At 47.1% G+C, this 24,649-nt stretch overlaps 1 protein-coding gene across 1 annotated transcript in view; it reads right to left on the reverse strand.

Moving 5' to 3' along the window:
• LOC126256974 (solute carrier organic anion transporter family member 74D-like) overlaps positions 1–24,649 on the reverse strand; it is a 90,387-nt gene that overhangs the window by 43,044 nt on the left and 22,694 nt on the right. The window contains exons 3-5 of the mRNA XM_049955525.1: positions 22,203–22,570; positions 20,077–20,217; positions 8,050–8,178 (exon numbers count right to left, since the gene is read on the reverse strand). Coding sequence (XP_049811482.1) covers positions 8,050–8,178; positions 20,077–20,217; positions 22,203–22,570 — 638 coding nt within the window. The remainder of the gene's footprint in view (positions 1–8,049; positions 8,179–20,076; positions 20,218–22,202; positions 22,571–24,649) is intronic.

Below are 24,649 nucleotides of genomic sequence, written 5' to 3' on the forward strand. Positions count from 1 at the left end.
TATGCGGGCTCTATGGCGTGACCCTACAGGTCTCAATGAGTTGCAACGACCGGGTCCGGCGAGGAGCGAGTTACTGTGGGTACGTGCCGCGCTGTAGGAAGAATGTAAGTGCAACAAAGACGAATGTGGAATTAACAATTCTTGTCTCACTACGACTGAGGAGATTGACTCGGCAGCTGAATACTTAACGACTAAAATAAAAAAAGGTAGACAGAATTGCTTCGGCGATAATTATCCACAACGCAACTTACCTAGATCGTTTGCCACTTTCACTCGAAGAAAAGAAGCAGCGCCACCGAAAACGATGGCAAGACACCAGAAACACTCAAGACGCAGGAAGATGCATCGCCTCCAGCGGGAAAGTACTTGTGGAAGGACGCTACGGTCGCAGGTTCGAATCCTGCCTCGGGCATGGATGTGTGTGTTGTCCTTAGGTTAGTTAGGTTTAAGTAGTTCTAAGTTCTAGGGGACTGATGACCTCAGAAGTTAAGTCCCATAGTGCTCAGAGCCAAGCCAACTTGTGGAAGGAAAATTGATGCATGGGAGGGCAAGACGAGCATCATCTTACTGAAAACGAAGGACTAATGACGACTGCTGAACAAATTACGAGAAATGAAGGCACTGTTCACAAGGCCTCTCGGCAGACCTACTGTGCAAAGCGGAAACTTTTGCTACAACGTTTGAGGAGCAGACGCTACTCTTGCAGGAACCGCTGAATGCTGTAGACGAATACAGTACAAACCAATGGGCAGAACTTATACACAACGAGAAAGAGCTTGCACCGCCACGTTTAACCACATTGTAAGCCTTAAGGAATATCCTCAGAAAATTAAACAATGCCAGGGGGTCAGGTCCAAGTAGAATTTCAAAGGAGCAGATAAAGAATTTTCCAAGGAGGTCACTAGTGCTTGTAACTCGAATATACAATGCTTGTTTGCTAACGCTGTATTTCCCCGACAAATGGAATGAAGTCAAGGTAATAGAAATTCCAAAGAGGGCAGGAAACATAACAAACGCAGCAAACCACCGCCATATCAGTCGTCTTTGTAGGCTCAGTAAAATAACGACACATACAGAACAATTTGGATTTCACCATTCGGTCTCCGCAGAGTTCCAGCTTCTCACACTCATTGAACACATCACAAAGAATTTTAACGTCACGAAGTCAACAGCCGCCGTCTTTTAACATATATAATGTGTCTATGATCAAAACTGAAAGGAGAACTTCGCCAGGAAGCTTCAAGATACCATTAGTAATCCAGACTGCTATACTGGACTCATTGCCAAATTCCTTCAAAACAGATGTTTTTCGGATTAGACGTCACAACTCCAAGTGCCGATCTGTCGCAAGTATAAGTGTTTTCTCCTATTCTGTTTAGAATACACACTGACGGAAAAACATCGCAACACAAAAAAATAATTAATTTTGGAAATATAAGCAATTGCAAATGTGAAATGCTGGTACATCGATAACCGCTAGAATGTTGAATGGAACCATGCAAACATGCAAATAATGTGTTGTACAGGTGCCGGATGTCAGTTTATAGTATGGAGTTTCATGCACTTGGTCCGTTGATGCAGGGACTGTTAATGGGGTTTGTGGATGTGGTATACACCACTTCTAACAAACACCGAACAACGCGCTCCAGTACGCGGCCGCCAAATACATCGCTGGCCGCACTTCTCTGGGCGGCCCGCTGCTTCCATCGCTGGCCGTCTTCACACGCACGCTCCCTGACGTGGCCGAGAAATACATCGCTGGCCGCACTTCTCCGGGCGGCTCGCGGCTACGATCGCTGGCCGCCTTCGCGCGCGCGCGTTTGTCAGCACACAGCAATTGGCTACGCCAGGAAACATTGCGATTGGTTTTCCCTGGAAAACAGCGACCCCAGCCGACGGCTCCATTAACTAGCAAGCCTTATATAAACCCGGCCGCCGCCGCAAACGACAGTTCTCATCGGGAAGTGCAGTACGCCGTGTTCCAGCTGCTTGTGGATGACTCGCCGCACCACTTGAAGTTACCTGGCTGCTCGGCGGAAAATCGTGCGACTTCACTTGGAGAGACTGAACTTCACTGGACTTGGGAATAATTACGGGACGTGCACCTCACCATGCACATTCGGACATTGGTATAACCAAACTTTAATTCTGCATTACTTCTGAGTGTGAGCCTGGGTAGACGCTTGGCTAACATAATTGTTAAAAAGTGATTTGTGATTTAATAAACCAGACAGAAGAGGTTATTGTGTTATTTCTGGTTATAACAATAAAATGGCGACGAGCACGCACCAGGAGACGTTGGAAGATCTCCTCAAGAAACTTCTCCAGCAGCAGGGCGAGAACCACAGGCTGCTACTCAACACCCTCCAGCCACTTATACAAGGGTTCATGCAGACGCAGGCAACGCAGCAAGTACCGCCGTTTCCGTCTTTTGAAGAAACGTTAGAGGACTGGGATGCCTACGAATCCCGATTGCTGGAACATTTCCATGTTTTCAAGGTAACTGAAGTTGGCCTCATGAAATCTTTGTTTTTGTCTTGGTCTAAACCTGAGATTTGTCGGCTCTTGTGCAAACTGGCCCCCTTATCAACACCTTCGGAGCTAACTTTTGCCGAGATTTGCTCGTTGCTCACTAAATATTACCAGCGCCATACCCATGTTATTTCATCTCGAGTCGCCTTTTACTAATGCAAGAAACAGCCGAATCAAACGCATAGAGAGTGGGCAGCGGAATTGCAAGGCTTGGGGCGACGATGTCACTTTGTTACCTCTAAAAATAAGGATTCCTACGCCGAAGAAATGAACCGGGACATGATCATCAGGGGTACGCCAGACAGGGAGTTCCAACATGAGGCCCTTCAGCTCGTCGACCCCTCATTGGATAAAGTCTTGGACTTGGCACATAGCTTCGAGGTGACCCGTGCAGCAGGCAAGAAACTAGAATCATGGGTCGACATTGCAGCAGTCAATGTAAACACATCAGAGCCGGTGGCTAAGGTCCGCCCGAGTGATGATTCCGAAATAGCGATAGTGCGGGCAGGCCGCCGGTCCACTCAGCAGACCCGTCCGCCACCTCGCTCCAACCGCTCAAACCGGTCGTGGGTGCCAAAACGTTTGCCATCATGTCCTGATTGTTTTAAAAAACATCAACGAGATGACTGTCCTGATCGATGGGCCTTTTGCTACAAATGTTCTTCCGAGGGCCATTTAGCTTCTGTGTGTCGAAAGTCCCGAAGGCCGCAGCAACCTTCGGATCTTCCGATGGATGTTAATCTGATCGCCGCTATTGATCATCAGAAGACCACCAATGGGCTTTTTATTGAAGTCCTGATTGCGGAAAAACCGATTCAATTACAGGTCGACACTGGCGCAGCCGTGAGCATTCTAAATTACGCCGCATATTTGAGACTTGGCGCTCCTCCCTTGCACGACACGCAGTGGCGTCTCATTGCGTATGGTAAACATTCCATTCCAGTTCGCGGTCAAGTCGACTTGCCGACGACATATCGGAACGTCACCCGCCAGGTCACCTTCTTAGTCGTTAACAGGGATTCCTCTGAGAATTTCTTTGGGCTGGACGCATTTCGGAAATTTGGTTTTTCAATCGACGATTCTGTGAATTTGGTGTCGGACGAGGTTCCGTACTCGGATCTGGACAGGCTTTGCCAGGATTATGCAGACCTGTTCAGCCCCGGGTTATATCGTCTGAAGCGCCTTATGTTTGGGATAGCCAGTGCCCCTGCTATTTTCCAGCGGTTTTTGGAAAAATTAGTCCTTAAAGTGGATGGATGCATTAACTATTTGGACGACATCGTGGTGACGGGTCGTACGACGGAGGAACACCTTCACAACCTGTAATCTTTATTCCGTGTCTTACGGGAGGCTGGCCTAAAATGTAGGAAAGAAAAATGTTGTTTTTTCCAACCTGAAATTGAGTACCTGGGCCACGTCATTTCCTGTTTGGGTGTTCGTCCGTTAGAGAAACATGTAGAAGCCATCATCAAGCTGCCAAGACCTACAACGCTGACACAAGTTCGTTCCTTTCTGGGGACGATTTTATATTACCGAAAATTCTTACCCGCGGCTGCGACGGCAACTGCTCCCTTGTCTCAGTTATGCAAAAAAGGGGTTCCTTTCGAGTGGACGCCGGCATGCGACCGCGCCTTCCACAGGCTGAAATCCCAATTACTGCAGGCCCCGTGCCTCGCACGTTTTGACCCTACTAAGCAAATCGTCATTGCAACGGATGCCTCGGATACAGGCATCGGGGCGGTCCTGGCTCACAGAGAGGCAGATGGGTCGGAGCACCCTGTGGCCTATGCATCGAAAACATTAACCGATACGCAACGCCGGTATTCCCAAATTGAAAAAGAGGCACTGGCCATCATCTTCGCCTTAAAGAAGTTCCATGTTTTTGTGTATGGTACAACGTTTCACCTCATTACGGATCATAAACCCCTCATATCGTTATTCAATCCTGCAGCAAAGATCCCTGACCGGACTGCTCACCGTCTTCAGCGCTGGGCTTTGGTTTTGGCACGATACCAGTATGAAATCCACTTTCGCAACACAACCGAGCATGCCAACGCTGATGCCCTCTCCCGCCTTCCATGGGGACCGGATTTGGATTTCGACAAAGAGGAAATTCTGTGTTTTCACGTAGACGAAGAAGCACAGGCCTCAGTAGAGGCGTTTCCCATTACCAGCTCTCGGATAGCGGACGCAACCAGTGACGATGAGGTGCTCCGACAAGTCTGTCGTCACGTGCGTAATGGATGGCCCGAACGACCGCCTCCCACGGCTTCTGCGGCGTTTCGTCAGTTCTTTACTTTCCGCCATCAGCTTCAGTTGGTTGACGGGCTCCTTCTACTTCTTTCGGACGACGGACATCCACGGGTCGTCATTCCGCAGTCTTTACGTCAGCACGTTCTGCACCTGTTACACCAAGGTCATTGGGGGATATCCCGGACGAAGCTTTTGGCTCGCCGGTTCACATACGGGCCCGCTATGACTCAGGAGATTGAACGCCTCACGCAGACGTGTCCCTCCTGCCAACGCCAGCAAACAGCTCCACGACACTCATTTGCCTCTTGGCCACCATGTGCTCGCCCTTGGGAATGGGTGCACGTTGATTTTGCTGGGCCGGTGTTTAATGCCATGTTTTTTGTTGTCATCGACGCATATTCCAGGTTTCCATTTATTGTCCGCTGCAACTCCGTTTCCACCTCCACCACTATTGCAGCCTTAGAAAAAATATTTGCCATTGAATGTCTGCCGGAGGTTCTCGTCTCGGATAACGGTCCGCAGTTCCGCAGTGAGGATTTTCGGGTTTTCTGTGCCCGGCATGGCATTCGCCACATTCCGACGCCCCCCTTCCATCCTCAATCTAATGGCGAGGCAGAAAGTGATTTGTGATTTAATAAACCAGACTGAAGAGGTTGTTGTGTTATTCCTGGTTATAACAGTGGATGACGCTCGAGTTGTCGTCCGATGATGTTCAACATGTGCTCGGTTGGAGACAGATCTGGAGATCGAGTGCCACGTGGCCGTCCTGAGCCCCGTCTTCTTGCGACCTTACTTTCTCGTGACCACCGCTGCAAGCAATCATGTACAGTGGCTGTGTTCCTGCCAAGACTTTCTGCAGTATCGCAGAATGAACATCCAGCTTCTCGTTGCCTATTACATGACCTCGTTCAAACCCAACGAGGTGTCGATAATGCCGACTTTGTGTTCTTGACTAACATCAAGTTGTCACGTCCAGTCTCAAAGGAAAGTAACGCTCACGACTGGTACAGAGTGTATTTAAAGCAAACCGGCGAAATCTGAATAACATCTTTCACATGTAAAAACGCGCCTACCAACTTTCGTTTAAGTTGTATATTTCCTCCTTGGTGCTGGTATTCTTTCCGTCAGTGTATGTTAACAACACTGCAGCGCTCCACAAGTACGAACTGGAAGAAGACGCGAAGCAAATATTCACCCTCTTCAACGCCAACTGGTCCCTAGTAATACATACTGCTGGAAGCACAAGGTCAAACTGAACGCCAAGAAGACAGCTGTGGTCTAATTCAGCAAACAAAGGCCAACATTATGGGACCAATTAAGAGCACACAACATTAAATCCACTGGAGTTATTCTGTGCTGTACTGTACTGTACAAGAGTACCACACTGTCAAAAACATTCTATGACAACAGTGTCTGAGGCCTCATGAGTAGAATCTGTATTAATGAAATTCAACTAATTGGAAATTAATGTTCTAGATGGATCTTAAGAGGAATTAGATACTCGAGAGTCGTGGACTTCAACCAAGACTCTCACATGGACATGTCAGAGATAGCGATTCAGAAGCGAACAACAAATCTACATAGTAAGATTGACTAGGTCCGTGAGATGATTTGCCAGTTGGAACATACTGGCACAACGAATGCACGTCTCTAGCATAGGTTCCAAGTACACATGTCGTTATTCCATACGGTATACAGAAATTTTGAGTTACAGCTTTTGCAGGTAGGCTTATGGAACATGTGGCTCTGAAAACCCGTCTCCAAAATGAAACGAAATGAACAAACATCCTCACCTCTTACAGCTGCAAAGAATTGATGGTCACCTAGAGACGATGGGACTTCATCATAGACGGAAAAAATCATTCTAGCGACGATACGGTCCGCAGAGGAGGAATCCATTGACATAAACGACTTTCAGAAAGGGAAGAGTGTTGTGGCCCAGCGTCTGGAAATGAGCATCTCGGAAACAGCGAAGCTGGTTGATTGTGTGCGCAGCTGTCATGAGCATCTGTGGAAAGTGATTGAAGGCCGGTGAAACAACGAATAGGCGACAGGGTGTTGGACGTCCACGTGAGATCGTGGAGGTCGGAATCTTGCCGGCTCTGTAAAACAGAAAAGGCGACGATCTGTGGCAGCCCTGGCGACAGAGTACAATGTTGCCACAAGCCCAAGTGTTTCGGGGCACATCGTTCAGCACACATTGTTGAACATGGAGGTCTGCAACAGACGATCCTTACGTGTTGACCTAACGATATCATCAGGCAGGCGATCATCGAGACTGGACCGTGGATGAATGGAAATGTGTCGCCTGGTCGGACGAATCACGTTTCTTGTTACACCAGGTCGATAGTAGTGCCCAGGTGCACCGTCATTCTGGAGAACAGCCGCTTGAAACGTGCACTGTATCGCATATTCAGGGCTGTGGGAGGTAGTATCATGCTACGGAAAACATTAACCTGGGCTTTCATGGTATCTGTGATAGTAATCTAAGACTACGTGAAAATTATTGCTACCACCTGCAACCCTTCGTGTTTGGTGTCTTCCCCGACAGCGTTGGCATATTCCAACAGAACAACTGCCCATGTCACAAGGCCAGAATCGTACCATAGTGGTTTGACATCATTTCAAGTAATGCCTAATTAACTAGGATATTTTTGTTTTTGTCAGCAGCTTGTGGTCTTGCGGTAGCGTTCTCGCTTCCCGCGCTCGGGGTCCCGGGTTCGATTCCCGGTGGGTCAGGCATTTTTTCTGCCTCGAGATGACTGGGTGTTGTTGTGTCATCATCATCATCATTCATCCACATTATGGTCGGAGGAAGGCAATGGCAAACCACCTCCGCTAGGACCTTGCCTAGTACGGCGATGCGGGTCTCCCGCACCGTCCCCTACGCTCCTCGGAGTACGGGACCTCAATATCATTTATGGTTGAGTTACATTGTATACATCACTGTCTTTAGTAATGAATTATAAGAATTAATAATTAAAAAAAGACGTATTTTTAAAAACCGTTCAGTGTTTTGAATGTATTACACGCCCTAGTTTTCAGAAAGTAATAAATACCTGATCCTTCTGTACTAGTGCTGTAGTACTAGTACGGTAGTACTACGAAGGCCCAGCTGCAAATTTTTAGTTAAACACTTTCTCCTCCTCTAGCTAATAAAATAATCCTCTAAATGTAAGCAAAAAATTCCATTAAAAGCAAGAAGTCGATTGTTACTCTTTCGTAAATCTGTAACGTCTTATATGAAAAGATCGTAGCTCGTACCTCTTAGGCTAGGGTTCTTCTTGCCCCTGCGTAGTGATCGGGGCGTTGGCCTTCCGGAACTCAGTCTTTTAGGAAACGCAAACATCGCTTGTGAAGCGAGCATCAGCATTGAAGATACAAATACCAACCCTGAAACATAAAATACAGGCAGAGATGTTAGACTCACTCTATTGTAGAATGTCGCTTAACTTAAAAAGTCGCTCTTTATATGGAAAGAGTCTGACTCTAGTAGTATCTGTGCACTTTAATCGTACGTTACAGCGGACACCATAAACAAGTACATGTATCTTTTTATCAGAACAAGACAACTTCAGGCAAGAACATCATTTCAAGGAATAGTGAATTTCAATTGCTTTAGTGCTGGAAGAATTTACCGCCAACGCTTTAGTATGATGATTGTAAGAATATACGAAAACATTTCAGTTAGGCATGTTTGGCCTTGGAACAGTTGAAAATGCGCTTGGAAGTTTATGCAACGTATTCCCGTACATGAGTAAACGGTAAAATTTAAGAAAATACAATGCGTAACTACAATGAGGTCACAGAAGTTATGGGACAACCATATGCACATATACAGACGGCGGTAGTATCGCGAACACTTGATATAAAAGGCCAGGGCACTGACGGAGCTGTCATTTGTACTCAGGTGATTATGGCTGCACGCCGGGAGTTAACAGACTTTAAACTTGGAATGGTAGTTGGAGCTAGACGTATGGGGCATTGCATTTCGGAAATCGTTAGGGAATTCACTATACTGAGATCCGCAGTGTGAAATGTGTACCGAAAATACCAAATCTGAGGCAGTGTCTCTCACCACGGACAACGCAGTGGCTGTAACGACCGAGAGCAGCGATATTTGCGCAGAGTTGTTAGTGCTAACAGACAAGCAACACTGCGTGAAACAACTGCAGAAATAAATGTGGCGCGTACGACGAATGTATCCGTTAGAACTGTGCGGCAAAATTTGGCATTAATGGGCTATGGCAGCAGACGACCGACGCGAATGCCTTTGCTAGCAGCACGACATCGCCTGCAGCGCCTCTCCTAGGCTCTTGACAATATCATTTGGACCCTAGACGATCAAAAATCAGTGACCTGGTCAGACGAGTCCCGATCTCAGTTGGTAAGAGCTGGTGGTAGGGTTAGAGGGTGACGCAGACTCCATCAAGCTGTGAATACAAGTGTTTAAAAAGACACTGTGGAAGCAGGTAGTGACTCCATAATGGCATGGGCTGTGTTTACGTGGAATGGACTGGGTCCTCTGGTCCGACTCAAATGATCATTGACTGGAAATGGTTATGTCCCGCTACTTGGAGACCATTTCCAGCCACTCATGGACTTCGTGTTATGGGTAACAGTGAGCACAATTGTTCGCGATTGGTTTGAAGAACATTCTGGACATTTCGAGGGAATGATTTTGCCACCCAGATCGCCAGACATGAATCTCAACGAACATTTATGGGACTTAATCGAGAGGTCATTTCGTGCTCAAAATTCCGCATCGACAACGTTTTCGCAATTATGGACGGTCATAGAGGCTGTATGGCTCAATATTGCTGCAGGTGACTTCCAACGATTTTTTGAGTCCATGCCACGTCGAGTTGCTGCACTACGCCGGGAAAAGGAGGTCCGACACAATTTTAGGAGACACCCCATCACTTTCGTCACCTCACTGTATCATCCATACATTTACAATGTATGTTGGGAAGACAGAAATAAGTGAATCATTTGTATTATTTGATGGCCGAGAGTAAGATACATGACGTTTACTGATAAACACAAACTAAGAAAACAACGCCGGCCGTTGTGGCCGAGCGGTTCTAGGCGCTTCAGTCCGCAACCGCGCTGCTGCTACGGTCGCAGGTTCGATCCTGCCTCGGGCATGGATGTGTGTGATGTCTTTACGTTAGTTAGGTTTAAGTAGTTCTAAGTCTAGGGGACTGATGACCTCAGATGTTAAGTGCCATAGTGCTTAGAGCCATTTGAACCATAAGAAAACAGCTTTGTCTTCATCCAATCCTTCATTATTATTTACAGAGTTAGATATACAATCCCAAAAATCTAAAGTTTTGTATTTTCTTAAATTTCACCGCTTACTCATGTACGGGAATACGTTGCATAAACTTCCGGAAATCCAGAAATACGGAATCGATCTGAAATCCCTTGTCAATAGCCCTCAGCAAAAAAATGGTTCAAATGGCTCTGAGCACTATGGGACTTAACATCTGAGGTCATCAGTCCCCTAGAACTTAGAACTACTTAAACCTAACTAACCCAAGAATATCACACACATCGATGCCTGAGGCAGGATTCGAGCCTGCGACCGTAGCAGTCCCGCGGTTCCGGACTGCAGCGCCTAGAACAGCACGGCCACCGCGCCTGCTAGCACTCAGCACTTCATGTGAATAAAGTTACAGCATTTTGCTCAACTCATGTAACGTAGAGGTCAAAGTTTAGCCCTTGTCAGTCTACCTAATGAAATGCTTCAATGAAATATAAAGTGTACGGAGGAAGGGAACCGGCACTCCTTCCCACTCGGAAAACAGCGCGTTAGACGGCGTGGCTAGCCGGGAGGGCAGTTTCGAGTGAGTGAAATGCGCTCGGAAAGTATCTCATACATCTTAAATAGCTACGTCACTATCGCACCTTATGTAACGAAGTGCTCAAAAAACGTTTGGATCTTTTTGTATCTGTGAACATGCGTGAGTTTATATTCAAGAGCATCTGGAATTGAAAGACCAAATCTTATGAAACTGAGATAATAACTTTACTATTAAAAAAAAAAACGAAAAAATTGAAGGCAGTTTCACATCTTTGTACTTCGGTGAAATCAAAGTCTAATGCTAGGTAACATTCAGTATTAAGTTGCTCCATCCCGTGCACTGGATCCATCCCGTGCCTTGTCATGCTGCCTACAAGATGGTTGGATTCAAGTATCCTGTTGCCCACTCCCGGTATCTGAGTGGTCAGCGCGACAGAATGTCAATCCTAAGGGCCCGGGTTCGATTCCCGGCTGGGTCGGAGATTTACTCAGGTCAGGGACTGGGTGTTGTTTTGTCCTAATCATCATCATCATCATTTCATCCCCATCGATGCGCAAGTCGCCGAAACGGCGTCAAATCGAAAGACTTGCACGCGGCGAACGGTCTACGTACCGGGAGGCCCTAATCAGACGACATTCATTTATCAAGTAGACGACGGCAACCATAGCCTAAGTCGGACTTTAACAGTGGACAGACGGACTGCTCCTTCAGGGCCTCGATCACACTTCAGAATCTCTTTACTAAGTTCCATTATATGTTGCTGCTCCGTCTCGAATGACCTTAGTGTCCACTGGATACAGGCGGGAAAATTTCATTTTTCAAGGTTTCGTTCGGAGGAAGCCGTAAGCTTGAGTATTCGACGAACGTGTTCTGTCAGCGACCGAAGCACAAACTGTGTCGGAGCAAATGAGATCGAGGGATAGTAAGAGGCACTGGGACAGAACAATGGCTGCATCACCGGAGAACAATGCGTCGAAGCGGTGGGACCTCGATACAATTGTACCACGTGACTGCATAATCAAACAGCGCCACATCGGCCAGGAGTAAGAGTGCTTTCCTTCCGGGGAACGGTGCTGTGGCAGCTGCTCACGCGGTGTCATCATACGTTAGTATTTACAGTTTACACGCTGGCCAAAACAATTAATGGATCGGTCGAGCCATCTAGTTCACTCTGGTAATCATTCTTGGTATTATTTACATTCAGCTTCAGGTTGTGATAGTGTACGAGAGTCGTTCAATAAGTAATGCCACACTGTTTTCTTCTAGGTCAATTTCGATTGAAAATGTGGAATTTTCTGTGGGACGTAGTGGCATATTTCAGCTTCAGCCCGTAGAGTTTCATGAAGTTGCGATAGATGGCGGCGCTATAAGTAGCCTTCAAAGGTGCATTCCAGGCAGAGCTGTCAGTGACTATCTTGTAGCGGAAAACCAGAGCATCGAGATATTCATAGGCGCTTGCAGAACGTCTACGGAGACCTGGCAGCAATAAAAGCACGTTGAGTCGTTGAGCGAGTCGTCTATCATCATCGCAAGATCGCGCAAACCTGTTCGATCTCTTCGCGTGCCGGCTTGCCACACATGGTTGCGCCACCTATAATGTTGGAACGTGCGGACACGCTCATTCCAGGTGATCGACGGATCAAGGTCGTAACACCTCGCTGCTCAGCTGGACGTCTCTGTTAGTAGTGCTGACACACTCTCCCACCAGATGGAGTAGTAAAAGGTGTGTCCCTTTTGGTTCCTCACCTCCTAAGAGAAGATCATAAAGGGCACCAAAGGACCATCTGTCCACGGTTGCTTCTACATTTACATCTGCATTTATACTCCGCAAGCCACCCACGGTGTGTGGCGGAGGGCACTTGACGTGCCACTTACATTACCTCCCATTTCTGTTCCAGTCGCGTATGGTTCGCGGGAAGAACGACTCTGGAAAGCTTCCGTGCGCGCTCGAATGTCTCTAATTTTACATCCGTGACCTCCTCGGGAGGTATAAGTAGGGGGAAGCAATATATTCGATACCTCATCCAGAAACGCACCCTCTCAAAACCTGGACAGCAAGCTACACCGCAATGCAGAGCGCCTCTCTTGCAGAGTCTGCCATTTGAGTTTGCTAAACATCTCCGTAACGCTATCACGCTTACCAAATAACCCTGTGACGAAACGCGCCGCTCTTCTTTGGATCTTCTCTATCTCCTCTGTCAACCCGACCTGGTACGGATCCCACACTGATGAGCAATACTCAAGTATAGGTCGAACGAGTGTTTTGTAAGCCACCTCCTTTGTTGATGGACTACATTTTCTAAGGACTCTCCCAATGAATCTCAACCTGGCACCCGCCTTACCAACAATTAATTTTATATGATCATTCCACTTCAAATCGTTCCGCACGCATACTCCCAGATTTTTTATAGAAATAACTGCTACCAGTGTTTGTTCCGCTATCATATAATCATACAGTAAAGGATCCTTCTTTCTATGTATTCACAATACATTACATTTGTCTATGTTAAGGGTCAGTTGCCACTCCCTGCACCAAGTGCCTATCCGCTGCAGATCTTCCTGCATTTCGCTGCTACTTTCTAATGCTGCAACTTCTCTGTATACTACAGCATCATCCGCGAAAAGCCGCATGGAACTTCCGACACTGCGTTACGAGGCTGATGATGACAGCTTTTGTCGAACGTCGTCACAGGCGATAAACCATGGATTCATCACTTAGAACTGGGAAGAAAACGGCAGCCCATGGAGTGGTCGCACACTCGGCCAATAAAGTCACGGCGGCAGTCTTCTGGGACTATGAAGCGTTTATTCTGTTCCCTCATGGTGTAACGATTAACTGTGAACCGTATTATGCTACCCTTAGGAAACTGAAGAAACGAGTTCAGCGTGTTCGTCGCCACAAAAATGCAAACGAAATTCTCTATGACAACGCAAGGTCCTCGTGTAAGCTACTGTGCCTTATCCTGCATACGAATGCTGCACCCGATGGTTACAGTGAGGTGGATGGAGCGTGGCGCCCTTGGGCACCCTCCCGCAGCTTTTGCGGCGTCTCACCTGCTGGTAACCAAGGCTACGTGCCAGACGTGGTGCGCCGTCTGTGTATCAGAAAAAAGCGGCGTGGCCGTGGAATCGCAGCCGGGTCCCTATAAGGCAGGCGAGGCCGCGGAGCCACGCGGCGGTCACGTCGCCGCGACGCCCGCCTCGCGCACGCAAATTACGGCGCCTGGCGTCGCGTCGCCGCCGTATTATTACCGCCGTAATGGCGCCTACGTGCCGGAAAACAAATCGACGCGCACAGCCCGCCCGGCCTCGGGTCTCTCGCAAACCACCGCCTACCGCCCCTGACTCGGGAGCGATCCCTCCGCGAGTCGGCTGACCGCATAAACTACCTCGAACACCCGCTGTAAACAAAACGTGCGCCGAAGGGCAGCCTGAACGGCGTTGTTGGTATAAGCCTACTGCGATTCATCACAGTATTTCGCAATGAACTTGTGCGTAACTAGAAGTAAATGTAATCACTTTCTGCATGCCACAGCTACAGTCAATAGCTATGGAAAACTGCTGAAAATATACCACAGCACGGCTACACCAAAAAAAATAATGGCTCGTAGGTAGCCCGAGGAGAATGCAACGTAGAGAGGCAACAGAGGGATGTGTCGACTCATACAGTACATTGGCGTCTTCTCACAATCAGTTTGGCATGGGTGCAAAGAAGGTAGGCCAGTGAACTCCTGGAACTAATGGCATCGGTTTCTGTTCACAGACTAGTGTAGGATTTGTCTAACGCCTGCTGATCTTCGCAGAAGAGTCTGAAGACGACTAGATACCAGTGCACATCTCAGATATGCAATCGTACTGTTTCAACTGTTGTGTTTTTGTCATGTGTCGTCTGCGTCTGCGTCTCATCGCTACCAAGGGCATTTTGAATGCTCTGTAGTATCGGAGCAGCATCCTTCAACTTACTGTTCATCCTGACAGTCAAGATTTCGGCGATGTGTTTGACAAGATCGCACCTAGCTAGTGCTCATCTTCCAGAAAGCAGGAATTAGTAGCACAGGAATGGCCTGTGGCTTCTGTTGGCATGAACCCGATTAACACATTGCGGACGGAACCCGAGTAGTACTCACGCAGCGTCAGTTATTCAGACGGACAGCGCCCGTGTCTTGCATGTGGTGTGCGCAAAAGTTCGTAGCTAACATTGTGCCTCCTGCACTCTATAAGATGCCAACTAGATTGAACAACGCGGGGTCTCTGCATTGTCGTAGCACGTAGTTTTCGAATGCTGAAAACCTGTACTCCACAAAAGCGCTTTGTCTGTTTCTGCTCTGTGTTGACTCCCACACTTCTCTCGTCTTCTGCCGGTATCTTTGATGGCACACTGCTCATGCGCTACAGATTTACACTATTGGAAGTTTCGATGATTCCTATGTTTTCAATGTCCCGGAAGAAGAAATGGGCGATTCCATTTCAGAAGAGGAATTTGATGATTCTCATATTGATCCAGATTTTTGTCTGGTCGAATGCTTAGGTTGTGCTAAAAGGAACTCGATAAACTTCGGTTACGTGATAAATCAGTCTAATCTAAAAACCGTAAATTCAACTAAATACCTAGGTATTACAATTACGAACAACTTAAACTGGAAAGAACACATAGAAAATGTGGTGGGGAAGGCTAACCAAAGACTGCGTTTTATTGGCAGGACACTAGAAAATGTAACAGACCTACTAAGGAGACTGCCTACACTACGCTTGTCCGTCCTCTTTTAGAATACTGCTGCGCGATGTGGGATCCTTACCACATAGGACTGACGGAATACAATGAAAAAGTTCAAAGAAAGGCAGCACGTTTTGTATTATCGCGAAATATGGGAGAGAGTGACACAGAGAAAGGTGTTTTTCGTTGGACGGAATCTTCTCAAGAAATTCCAATCACCAACCTTCTCCTCCGAATGCGAAAATATTTTGTTGACACCGACCTAAATAGGGAGAAACGATCACCACGATAAAATAAGGGAAATCAGAGCTCGTACAGAAAGTTATTGGTGTTCATTCTTTCCGCGCGCTATACGAGATTGGAATAATAGAGAAATGTGAAGGTGGTTCGATGAACCGTCTGCCAGGCATTTAAATGTGATTTGCAGAGTATCCATGTAGATGTAATACGTAGAAGAAAAACATGTAGTTAAGCGTTTGTATCGCATAAATAAGCATTCGTAAAACAACTCAGTAAAGCGTAAAAAGAGACGCACCCAACACGTGCCTGCAAAGCGTATTCTGATGTCAATAAGACCCAAAACGGAAAAAGTGCCGAAGAGAAAAATCCTGGTGTGTCCAGTTTGTGAAGCAGCCCTTTGTGCGCCTGAATGTTACAAAACATACCACACTCAGTAGACAAATAACGTTCAAGAACTTTGTGTAGAAATGTTTTATTTGTCTGCTAATTTTAATGTTTCATAATGAGATCTTTAAGATTACATAAACGAAGTTCCATCATTTTAAATGGAACACGATACACATTTATTTTGTTCAGAGTTAAAACGCTATGATTTTCGAAAAAATGTGATAATGGCAGCAGTCCAACTTTCCCATCCCGAGTGACTGGGGTCAGCCTCGAATGTGTTAAGAATACTTTGGACCAACTGAAACTTTCAGAACATTGTCGCAGGAACGATCCTCACATACTGGACGACGTCAAGAGGGACGCCATCGAAGACTGGAACAGGCTTCATCAGCAAGGACTCGACTATCTTGTAGCTTAGATGCATGTGTATGTAATGTAACACCAACGAAACATCCTTTACTTGATGTAGCGTTCGTCCGGGACTTGAAGGCTGTCGGATTGACCAGAACTGGTTGTCCGCGAATAAATATACATAACAGCAGCTTTTTGGTTTAAATACATTAATGCCGTGTAGCAATGTTTGCAGAAAATGTTTTCTGAACGGATGAGTTCATACTGGACGCTTGACAGCTAGGCCTATGGGAAGATAAGTGTATGAGCGACTGTTAAGTTTGCGCGCTCCATCATGTGGCTCCGATGGCCAGATCGCCATCAGCTTTGCTGAGGTATATGCATCTTCTAGTCAAATCTTATAAGAAATGACGACATCGTGGCTACGAGCCACGGCGACGTTTTCAAACCATGGAGGTGACAGTAACGCTCTCTGTGCAGCATGGCAGGAGTCACCTGACATTGCTTAACGGTCTACAAAGCGTTTTATGGGTTCTAGCGAGGTACTTCCGGTGCGCGTGTATTGGCTCTGAGCACTATGGGACTCAACTTCTGAGGTCATCAGTCCCCTAGAATTGTTGGTAAGGCGGATACCAGGTTGAGATTCATTAAAATGGTTCAAATGGCTCTGAGCACTATGGGACTCAACATCTTAGGTCATAAGTCCCCTAGAACTTAGAACTACTTAAACCTAACTAACCTAAGGACATCACACACACCCATGCCCGAGGCAGGATTCGAACCTGCGACCATAGCAGTCCTGCGGTTCCGGACTGCAGCGCCAGAACCGCACGGCCACCGCGGCCGGCTGAGATTCATTGGGAGAGTACTTAGAAAATGTAGTCCATCAACAAAGGAGGTGGCTTACAAAACACTCGTTCGACCTACACTTGAGTATTGCTCATCAGTGTGGGATCCGTACCAGGTCGGGTTGACGGAGGAGATACAGAAGAGCCAAAGAAGAGCGGCACGTTTCGTCACAGGGTTATTTGGTAAGCGTGATAGGGCTACGTAGATGTTTAGCAAACTCAAGTGGCAGACTCTGCAAGAGAGGCGCTCTGCATCGCGGTGTAGCTTGCTGTCCAGGTTTCGAGAGGGTGCGTTTCTGGATGAGGTATCGAATACATTGCTTCCCCCTACTTATACCTCGCGAGGAGATCACGAATGTAAAATTAGAGAGATTCGAGCGCGCACGGAGGGTTTCCGGCAGTCGTTTTTCCCGCGAACCATACGCGACTGGAACAGGAAAGGGAGGTAATGACAGTGGCACGTAAAGTGCCCTCCGCCACACACCGTGGGTGGCTTGCGGAGTATAAGTATAAATGTAGATGTAGACATGCATGCCCGAGGCAGGATTCGAACCTGCGACCGTAGCGGTATCTCAGTTCCAGACTGTAGCGCCTAGAACCGGTCTGCTACTCCGGCCGGCACGCGTTTATTCCCCGCAAGACACTGGCACATCGGCGAAGGTCTTTCGTTATGTGGACATGAATAGCTGTCTTCGGGAAAGACTCAAGAATTAAATTAGAAGCATTCCCATTACAGGGAATCCCCACTATCTCTCCTGCCGTCCACCTCTCTATCAATATTATTTTGGCCTCAGCAACATTATCACCGTAATATGAACCAGCGAAAAAATGCTCCTGTCGGAGCACAAAAAAGATGAATGTACGCCATTTTCATAAAAGATTCTGGCTGAAAAGTGGGGTACCAGCTGTCTATCTCTACCTTCATCAGCACCTTTAAAATTTTCCCAAAAATTTCGGCATACGAACATATTCGCGCTCTTTTTAACATGCAGCTTACCTCTCCCATAATCTCCCCTAACTAACTCGCTTACACCCACTAGTCCATCACTGTAAATCGTTCATACCCATCCACTTCCACTTGCCCGTTCTAACTCACTCATTCAATGCAACGCATTGTCATTATATCTTTGTCTCTCTCTAACTGCCACTATCTAATGTCTCACAGCTACCGTCTCATTAATTCTGTTCTATTAATACTGTCTCCTCTCGCCGTCACTGCCTCCCTCTTTCTCTCTTAGTGCTTCTGTCTCATTCATTCCTTCCCACCGCTGCTATCTCTTCACTATCGTTAACTCTCCCTTCCTCGGTATTACTATCGAAGACTCTCTTATTATCACTGGCTCTCACCCACTTACGACTTCTCCTTTACTTTACTCCTTTCTCACTGGCACTGTCTCCTTCAAGTTTTTTCCTAGCACTGTTCTTTCGCTCTCAACTATGTTCCATTGCCACTGTGTTCCTCTCTTCCTCTCACGCGGCAGTTGTCTTCTTCGCTCTTTCTACACCACAACCACTGCCTACTACCTTCCAGTATTTATCACTTTTTCATAGCTTTTCCACTACCGCTGTCTCCTCTCTCAGCATAAAAAAGCGCAGATACGTTCGCATTCAAGAATTTTTGGGAACATTTTTAAAGATGCTGAGGAAGGCAGAAAGAGGCAGCTGGTACCCCACTTTTCAGTCAGGCTTTTAATAGACAAGAGGCAACGGCCTTGCCGCAGTGGACCCACCGGTTCCCGTCAGATCACCGAAGTAAAGCGCTATCGGGCGTGGCCGTCACTTGGATGGGTGACCATCCGGGCCGCCATGCGCTGTTGCTATTTTTCGGGTTGCACTCAGCCTCGCGATGCCAATTGAGGAGCTACTCGACCGAATAGTAGCGGCTCCGGTCACAGAAAACCATCATAACGACCGGGAGAGCGGTGTGCTGACCACACGCTCCTCCTATCCGCATCCTCTGTGAGGATAACACGGCGGTCGGATGGTCCCGATGGGCCACTTGCGGCCTGAAGACGGAGTGCCTTTAATAGACAAGAGCATATTCGCCTTTTTTGTACTCCAATAGGAGCATTTTTCCGCTGGTTCCCTTCTTTGTCTGCTACAGTGGGACAAGTAAGCCATATGAAAAGAACTGTATAGGGCAGGAAAATTCTGATCGTTTACTTATGTGAAACTGAAATATCGCCCAACTATTTGGATTCTATGTGCACAAAAATTTGGCATTCAGTAGAACAACAACAATATGGGCTGCCATCAACCCTTCTTATGATAACGGAGACGCTTTACAGCATATTTCTCCGTGCTATGTCATTTTATAAACTACATTTCCGCAACACACCAGATCGTACGGGCATATTTTACGTGTACAAGTAGGGTAGCATTGAAACTCTGTATCTCGAATACGGACAAAAATACCAAAAAAATTTTCTAGTTTGTTCGAGATCGGATCTTAGGAATATATCGTAAAAATTACAGCCATTTGCTTTGAATAGTCGTCGTGAAATCCGCGGCGCTGTTTCGGTACCCGAAACCATGTTTTTGAAGGTTTCTCAGGAACCGCCCTTGAACTAAATGATGCCTCCATAAGCCCCTTAAGGCGCGTGGTAGACTACGTCTAATGCGAAAAGAACCAACCCATTTGCTCCATTTGCCTAAGACGGGGGAAATGTGTAACAATCAGATGTTGACCTTGTACTGTAGGATAGTTAGAGTAAGATGATCCTTCTGTCGGGTATACAAATGGTCTCTTGCACAAGAGTTATCCAAAATACTTGACCGTACCTTTCTATCACAAATACAACTCGAGATATGAACCTCTGAAGAAACACGTTTTAATGCGCGGAGTTTTGGAACTGTTAGATAGCGCCTGCGTAGCGTTGGCGGGTCGGACGGGGCAATAGCAGAGGAGCAAACGCAGCCGCTGTCGCTGTCGCGGTGCACTCACCGAGCCACCAGGCGCCGACCCAGCGCGGGTCGGTGGGCTTGATGTGCGGCGTGACGCTCAGGTTGGCGTACAGCCGCGTGCACAGCGACCCCAGAATGAACCCCAGCGCCGGGCCCAGGATGCGCACGCCGATCGTTATAGCTGCCAAGAGAAAACCACACAGTTAAGTTACAATGCGTCCCAGCAGCACGACAAGCAATAGTCACAGCTGCAGTCATGGCAACGGAGAAACGCACTACCGTATGATGTCGTGAACAATAAAATGAACATTTAGTAATTTATGCAGCCACAGAAGATGTAAGATTAGAAACTAATGTCTAAGGAAACAAGTACATGGCAGAAGAGATAAGTATATTAGCTACAGGTTGCAGCACTTTACTACTCTCACGGCAGAAATGTCTGTGTGTGGTAATAAATGCAGATGTGTGGTTATGTAACATGCGAGATATACAATTTACGTGTGACGTGATTACAGGCCCGCAGATGCTTACGAAAGACCAAAAAATTCAGCGAATGGAAATATGTGAGGACCAGCTGAAGGCGCCAATTTTCTCAATACCATCATCACTAGAGATGAGACGTGGTGTCACCACTACGAGTCTGAATCAAAAGCATAGACTATGGAGTGGAGATCTGGGAATTCTCCAACTAAGCAGTTCGAGACCGCGACCTCCAAGCAAAGTTATGTGCGCGGTCTTCTCGGATTGACAGGATGTGGTTCTATTGAATGTCTTAAAGTATAAGGAAACTGTAAATTGAGAGTACTAGAAGCCACCACGGAATGGGTTGAAAGCACGAATTTCGAGAGTCAGGTCAGATAAGAAGATTCAAATGGTTCAAATGGCTCTGAGCACTATGGAACTTAAACCTAACTAACGTAAGGACATCACCCACATCCATGTCCGAGGCAGGATTCGAACCTGCGACCGTAGCGGTCGCGCGGTTCCACTCTGAAGCGCCTAGAACCGCTCGGCCACACTGGCCGGCCAGAGAAGAAGAAGAACTAGCGCTTGCAACACGAAGGAGTTTAGGGGACTTCAGTGTTTAACGTCCCACCGACGTCAAGGACTGCGACACGGTAACGCTAGGCTCCCCAACGGATTTGTAACCGAGGAACTCAAGGACAAATTTGATTAGACTGTCCTACCAGATCACTTATGATTCAGTACCTTCAGATTTCCACCTCTTCTGGCCTACGAGATGGACTACGTGATCGACATTTTCGAGACTCAGATGCTATCGTCAGAGCTATAAGACGGTGTGTGGCCTCAGCTGCTCCACTTTTTTTTTTTTTTTTCTTAGGTACGAAATGATTCGTTATTCCAGAATAACATTTTTTTTCTTTCTCATTTTGTGAATCATAATAGACTGTTTTCTTTTTAAATTCGGTAAAGAAACCACAATTAATGAGGAAAATGGGGCAGTAGACACGAAAGTTGAGTATGTTTTTAACTCAGATGTCAATAGGTCCAAATAGTCGGATGTAAATGTAATTTCGGGAGTGCCACAGTGGAGAGTTATAGGGCCATATATGATGTAATTTCAACAGCAGTATTCCTTTTCTTCTCTCGAACTGCAAGGTGGAAAGAGTTTCCTGTAGACTTCCGATTAGCAGTTAGTCAGCAGATTGTTTGGTAGACCAGTGTAACCTATTCACTAGACCCTGTATTTGCATACAAAGAAGTGCGTGGGACCAACATGGACACTGAACGTATAAAAAGAAGGTCAAAACGAATGTTCGAAGATTTGTGTGGCCCACCGGAGTGCGCCACGCAGAAGCTAAAAAAGCTCAACTGGGAGACACTTGACGATAGAGGAAAACTCATGAAAGTTTCTTACAGAATTTCAAAAACCAGCTCTAAGCAATGGATTTAAAAATATACTAGAAGCCATTACGCATCGCTCCCGTAAGCATAATGAAAACAAGGTTACACCAATTACAGTAAGCAGAGAAACGTTTAAGCAACCATGGGACAGGAATAAGTCCAAACAAGTGGTACAGTGGGAAGTGTCATGCATTTCACGTGGACTTACAGAGTTAATATGTAGATACAGAAACGTCTGCCCCTAGAGGACAACTACACCACAGGTAGCAGTGGTGAGGGACAGAATCGCCAGCTACTCACCGAAATAGAGCGGCGACTCTCTGCTGGCGACGTTGTCGTCGATGTAGGGGATGCCGAGCGTGTAGACGGCCGTCTGCCCCATGCCGACGCCGAGCAGGCTGACGAAGAAGATGGCGAGCACGATGGTGGTGTGCTTGGACTGGATGCGCTCCTCGGGCTCGCACGCCGTGACGTTGGCGGGCGAGGAGGCGAGCAGCGCCGTCCACGCGTTGTGGCCGCCGGCGTCGTAGCCGAACGGCAGCGTCGTGTTGGCGTCCGCGTCGGGCGCGCGGCACACGTTGGGCGTGAACACCTCGATCGGCGCGCCCGACGCGTTGCTGTTGCGCCCGAAGTCGCCCACGCTCGTCGACGCCACGCCCGCGAACAGCCTGCGGAACCGAAGCGTCGCAAGCTCGAATCGATCCTCATCTAATATGCCTCTGTCGACGACCGATCGACGCGAATGACTGGGGTCGGAGGAGCCGAGTTCGATCCTAAGTACCGGTAAACAATTTTCCCTCGTGGAAAACGTGTCACGGGGCCCTGTCAGTTGCGCAAGACAACTGTCGAATTACTCGAAGAATAAAAAAACAGCTTCAGTTTTTAAACTTGAGATTCACGACCAGCGAATTGCTATGCGGACTACATGTCCTTCCTACATCTACATCTACATACATACTCCGCAGTCCACCTTACGGTGCGTGGTGGAGGGTACCCCGTACCACCACAATTAGCATCTTCTCCCCCTGTTCCACTCCCAAACAGAACGAGGGAAAAATGACTGCCTATATGCCTCTGTACGAACCCTAATCTCTCTTATCTTATCTCTGTGGGCTTTCCGCGAAATATAAGTTGGCGGCAGTAAAACTGTACTGCAGTCAGCCTCAAATGCTAGTTCCCTAAATTTCCTCGGTAGCGATTCACGAAAAGAACGCCTCCTTTCCTCTAGAGACTCCCACCCGAGTTCCTGAAGCGTGATGATCAAACCTACCAGTAACAAATCTAGCAGCCCGCCTCTGAATTGCTTCTATGTCCTCCCTCAATCAGACCTGATAGGGATCCCAAACACTCGAGCAGTACTCAAGAATAGGCCGTATTAGCGTTTTATAGGCGGTTTCCTTTACAGATGAACCACATCTTCCCAAAATTCTACCAATGAACCGAAGACGACTATCAGCCTTCCCCACAACTGCCATTACATGCTTGTCCCACTTCATATCGCTCTGCAATGTTACGCCCAAATATTTAATCGACGTGACTGTGTCAAGCGCTACACTGCTAATGGAGTATTCAAACATTACGGGATTCTTTTTCCTATTCATCTGCATTAATTTACATTTATCTATATTTAGAGTTAGCTGCCATTCTTTACACCAATCACAAATCCTGTCCAAGTCATCTTGTATCCTCTTACAGTCACTCAACGACGACACCTTCCCGTACACCACAGCATCATCAGCAAACAGCCGCAAATTGCTATCCACCCTATCCAAAAGATCATTTATATAGATAGAAAACAACAGCGGACCTACCACACTTCCCTGGGGCACTCCAGATGATACCCTCACCTCCGATGAACACTCACCATCGAGGACAACGTACTGGGTTCTATTACTGTACCGCAGTTCGATGACGCCTTGCATGAAGATGAAACTGCAACAGCCCGCCAAGCGGATGCGTCATAGTGTCGGTAATGCATTGGTTATCGCTAACGCTGGCCTTGTAACAAGACGTGGCATGGTGTCAGTGTCTAATGTGGTGTACAGAAGGCAGTGACATATCTCGCGTACGACTGCACGAAGGAACTAAGGCTTCTTTCACTACTCAACAGAACATGGAGTGTGTTAGACTTATTTAAGAAATATTAAATTTTAAGTTCCTGGTAGAGTAAAGGTGTGTACTGGTTCGGACCGAAATATGGAACCTTAGAATTCGCGGGAGATGATGTTTTCGTCCAACCTATCGAGGTACAATCAACGACACGCCCTCAGAGATTCAACTCTGCCAGCTTCTCCTATGTTAAAATTGCACAGAGGCTCTTTTGTACATGGATATGGCCGTTCTTGTCAGCTGTATTTTTCACTAACCACTGTGCTATTAGAATGAGATTTTCACTCTGCAGCGGAGTGGGCGCTGATATGAAATTTTCTGGCAGATTAAAAGTGTGTGTCGGACCGAGACTCGAACTCGGGACCTTTTGCCTTTCGCTGGCAAGTGTTCTACCACCTGAACTACCCAAGCACGACTCCTCACGCCCCGTCCTCACAGCTTTACTTCTGCCAGTATCTCGTCCCCTAACTTCCAATCTTTACAGAAACTCTCCTGCAAACCTGCAGAACTAGCACTCCCGAAATGGCTCAAATGACTCTGAGCACTACGGGACTTAACATCTGATGTCATCAGTCACCTATAATTTAGAACTAGCTAAACCTAACTAACCTGAGGACATCACACACATCCATGCCCGA

This window comes from Schistocerca nitens, chromosome 1 (genome assembly GCF_023898315.1).
Source record: "Schistocerca nitens isolate TAMUIC-IGC-003100 chromosome 1, iqSchNite1.1, whole genome shotgun sequence".
NCBI lineage: Eukaryota > Metazoa > Arthropoda > Insecta > Orthoptera > Acrididae > Schistocerca > Schistocerca nitens.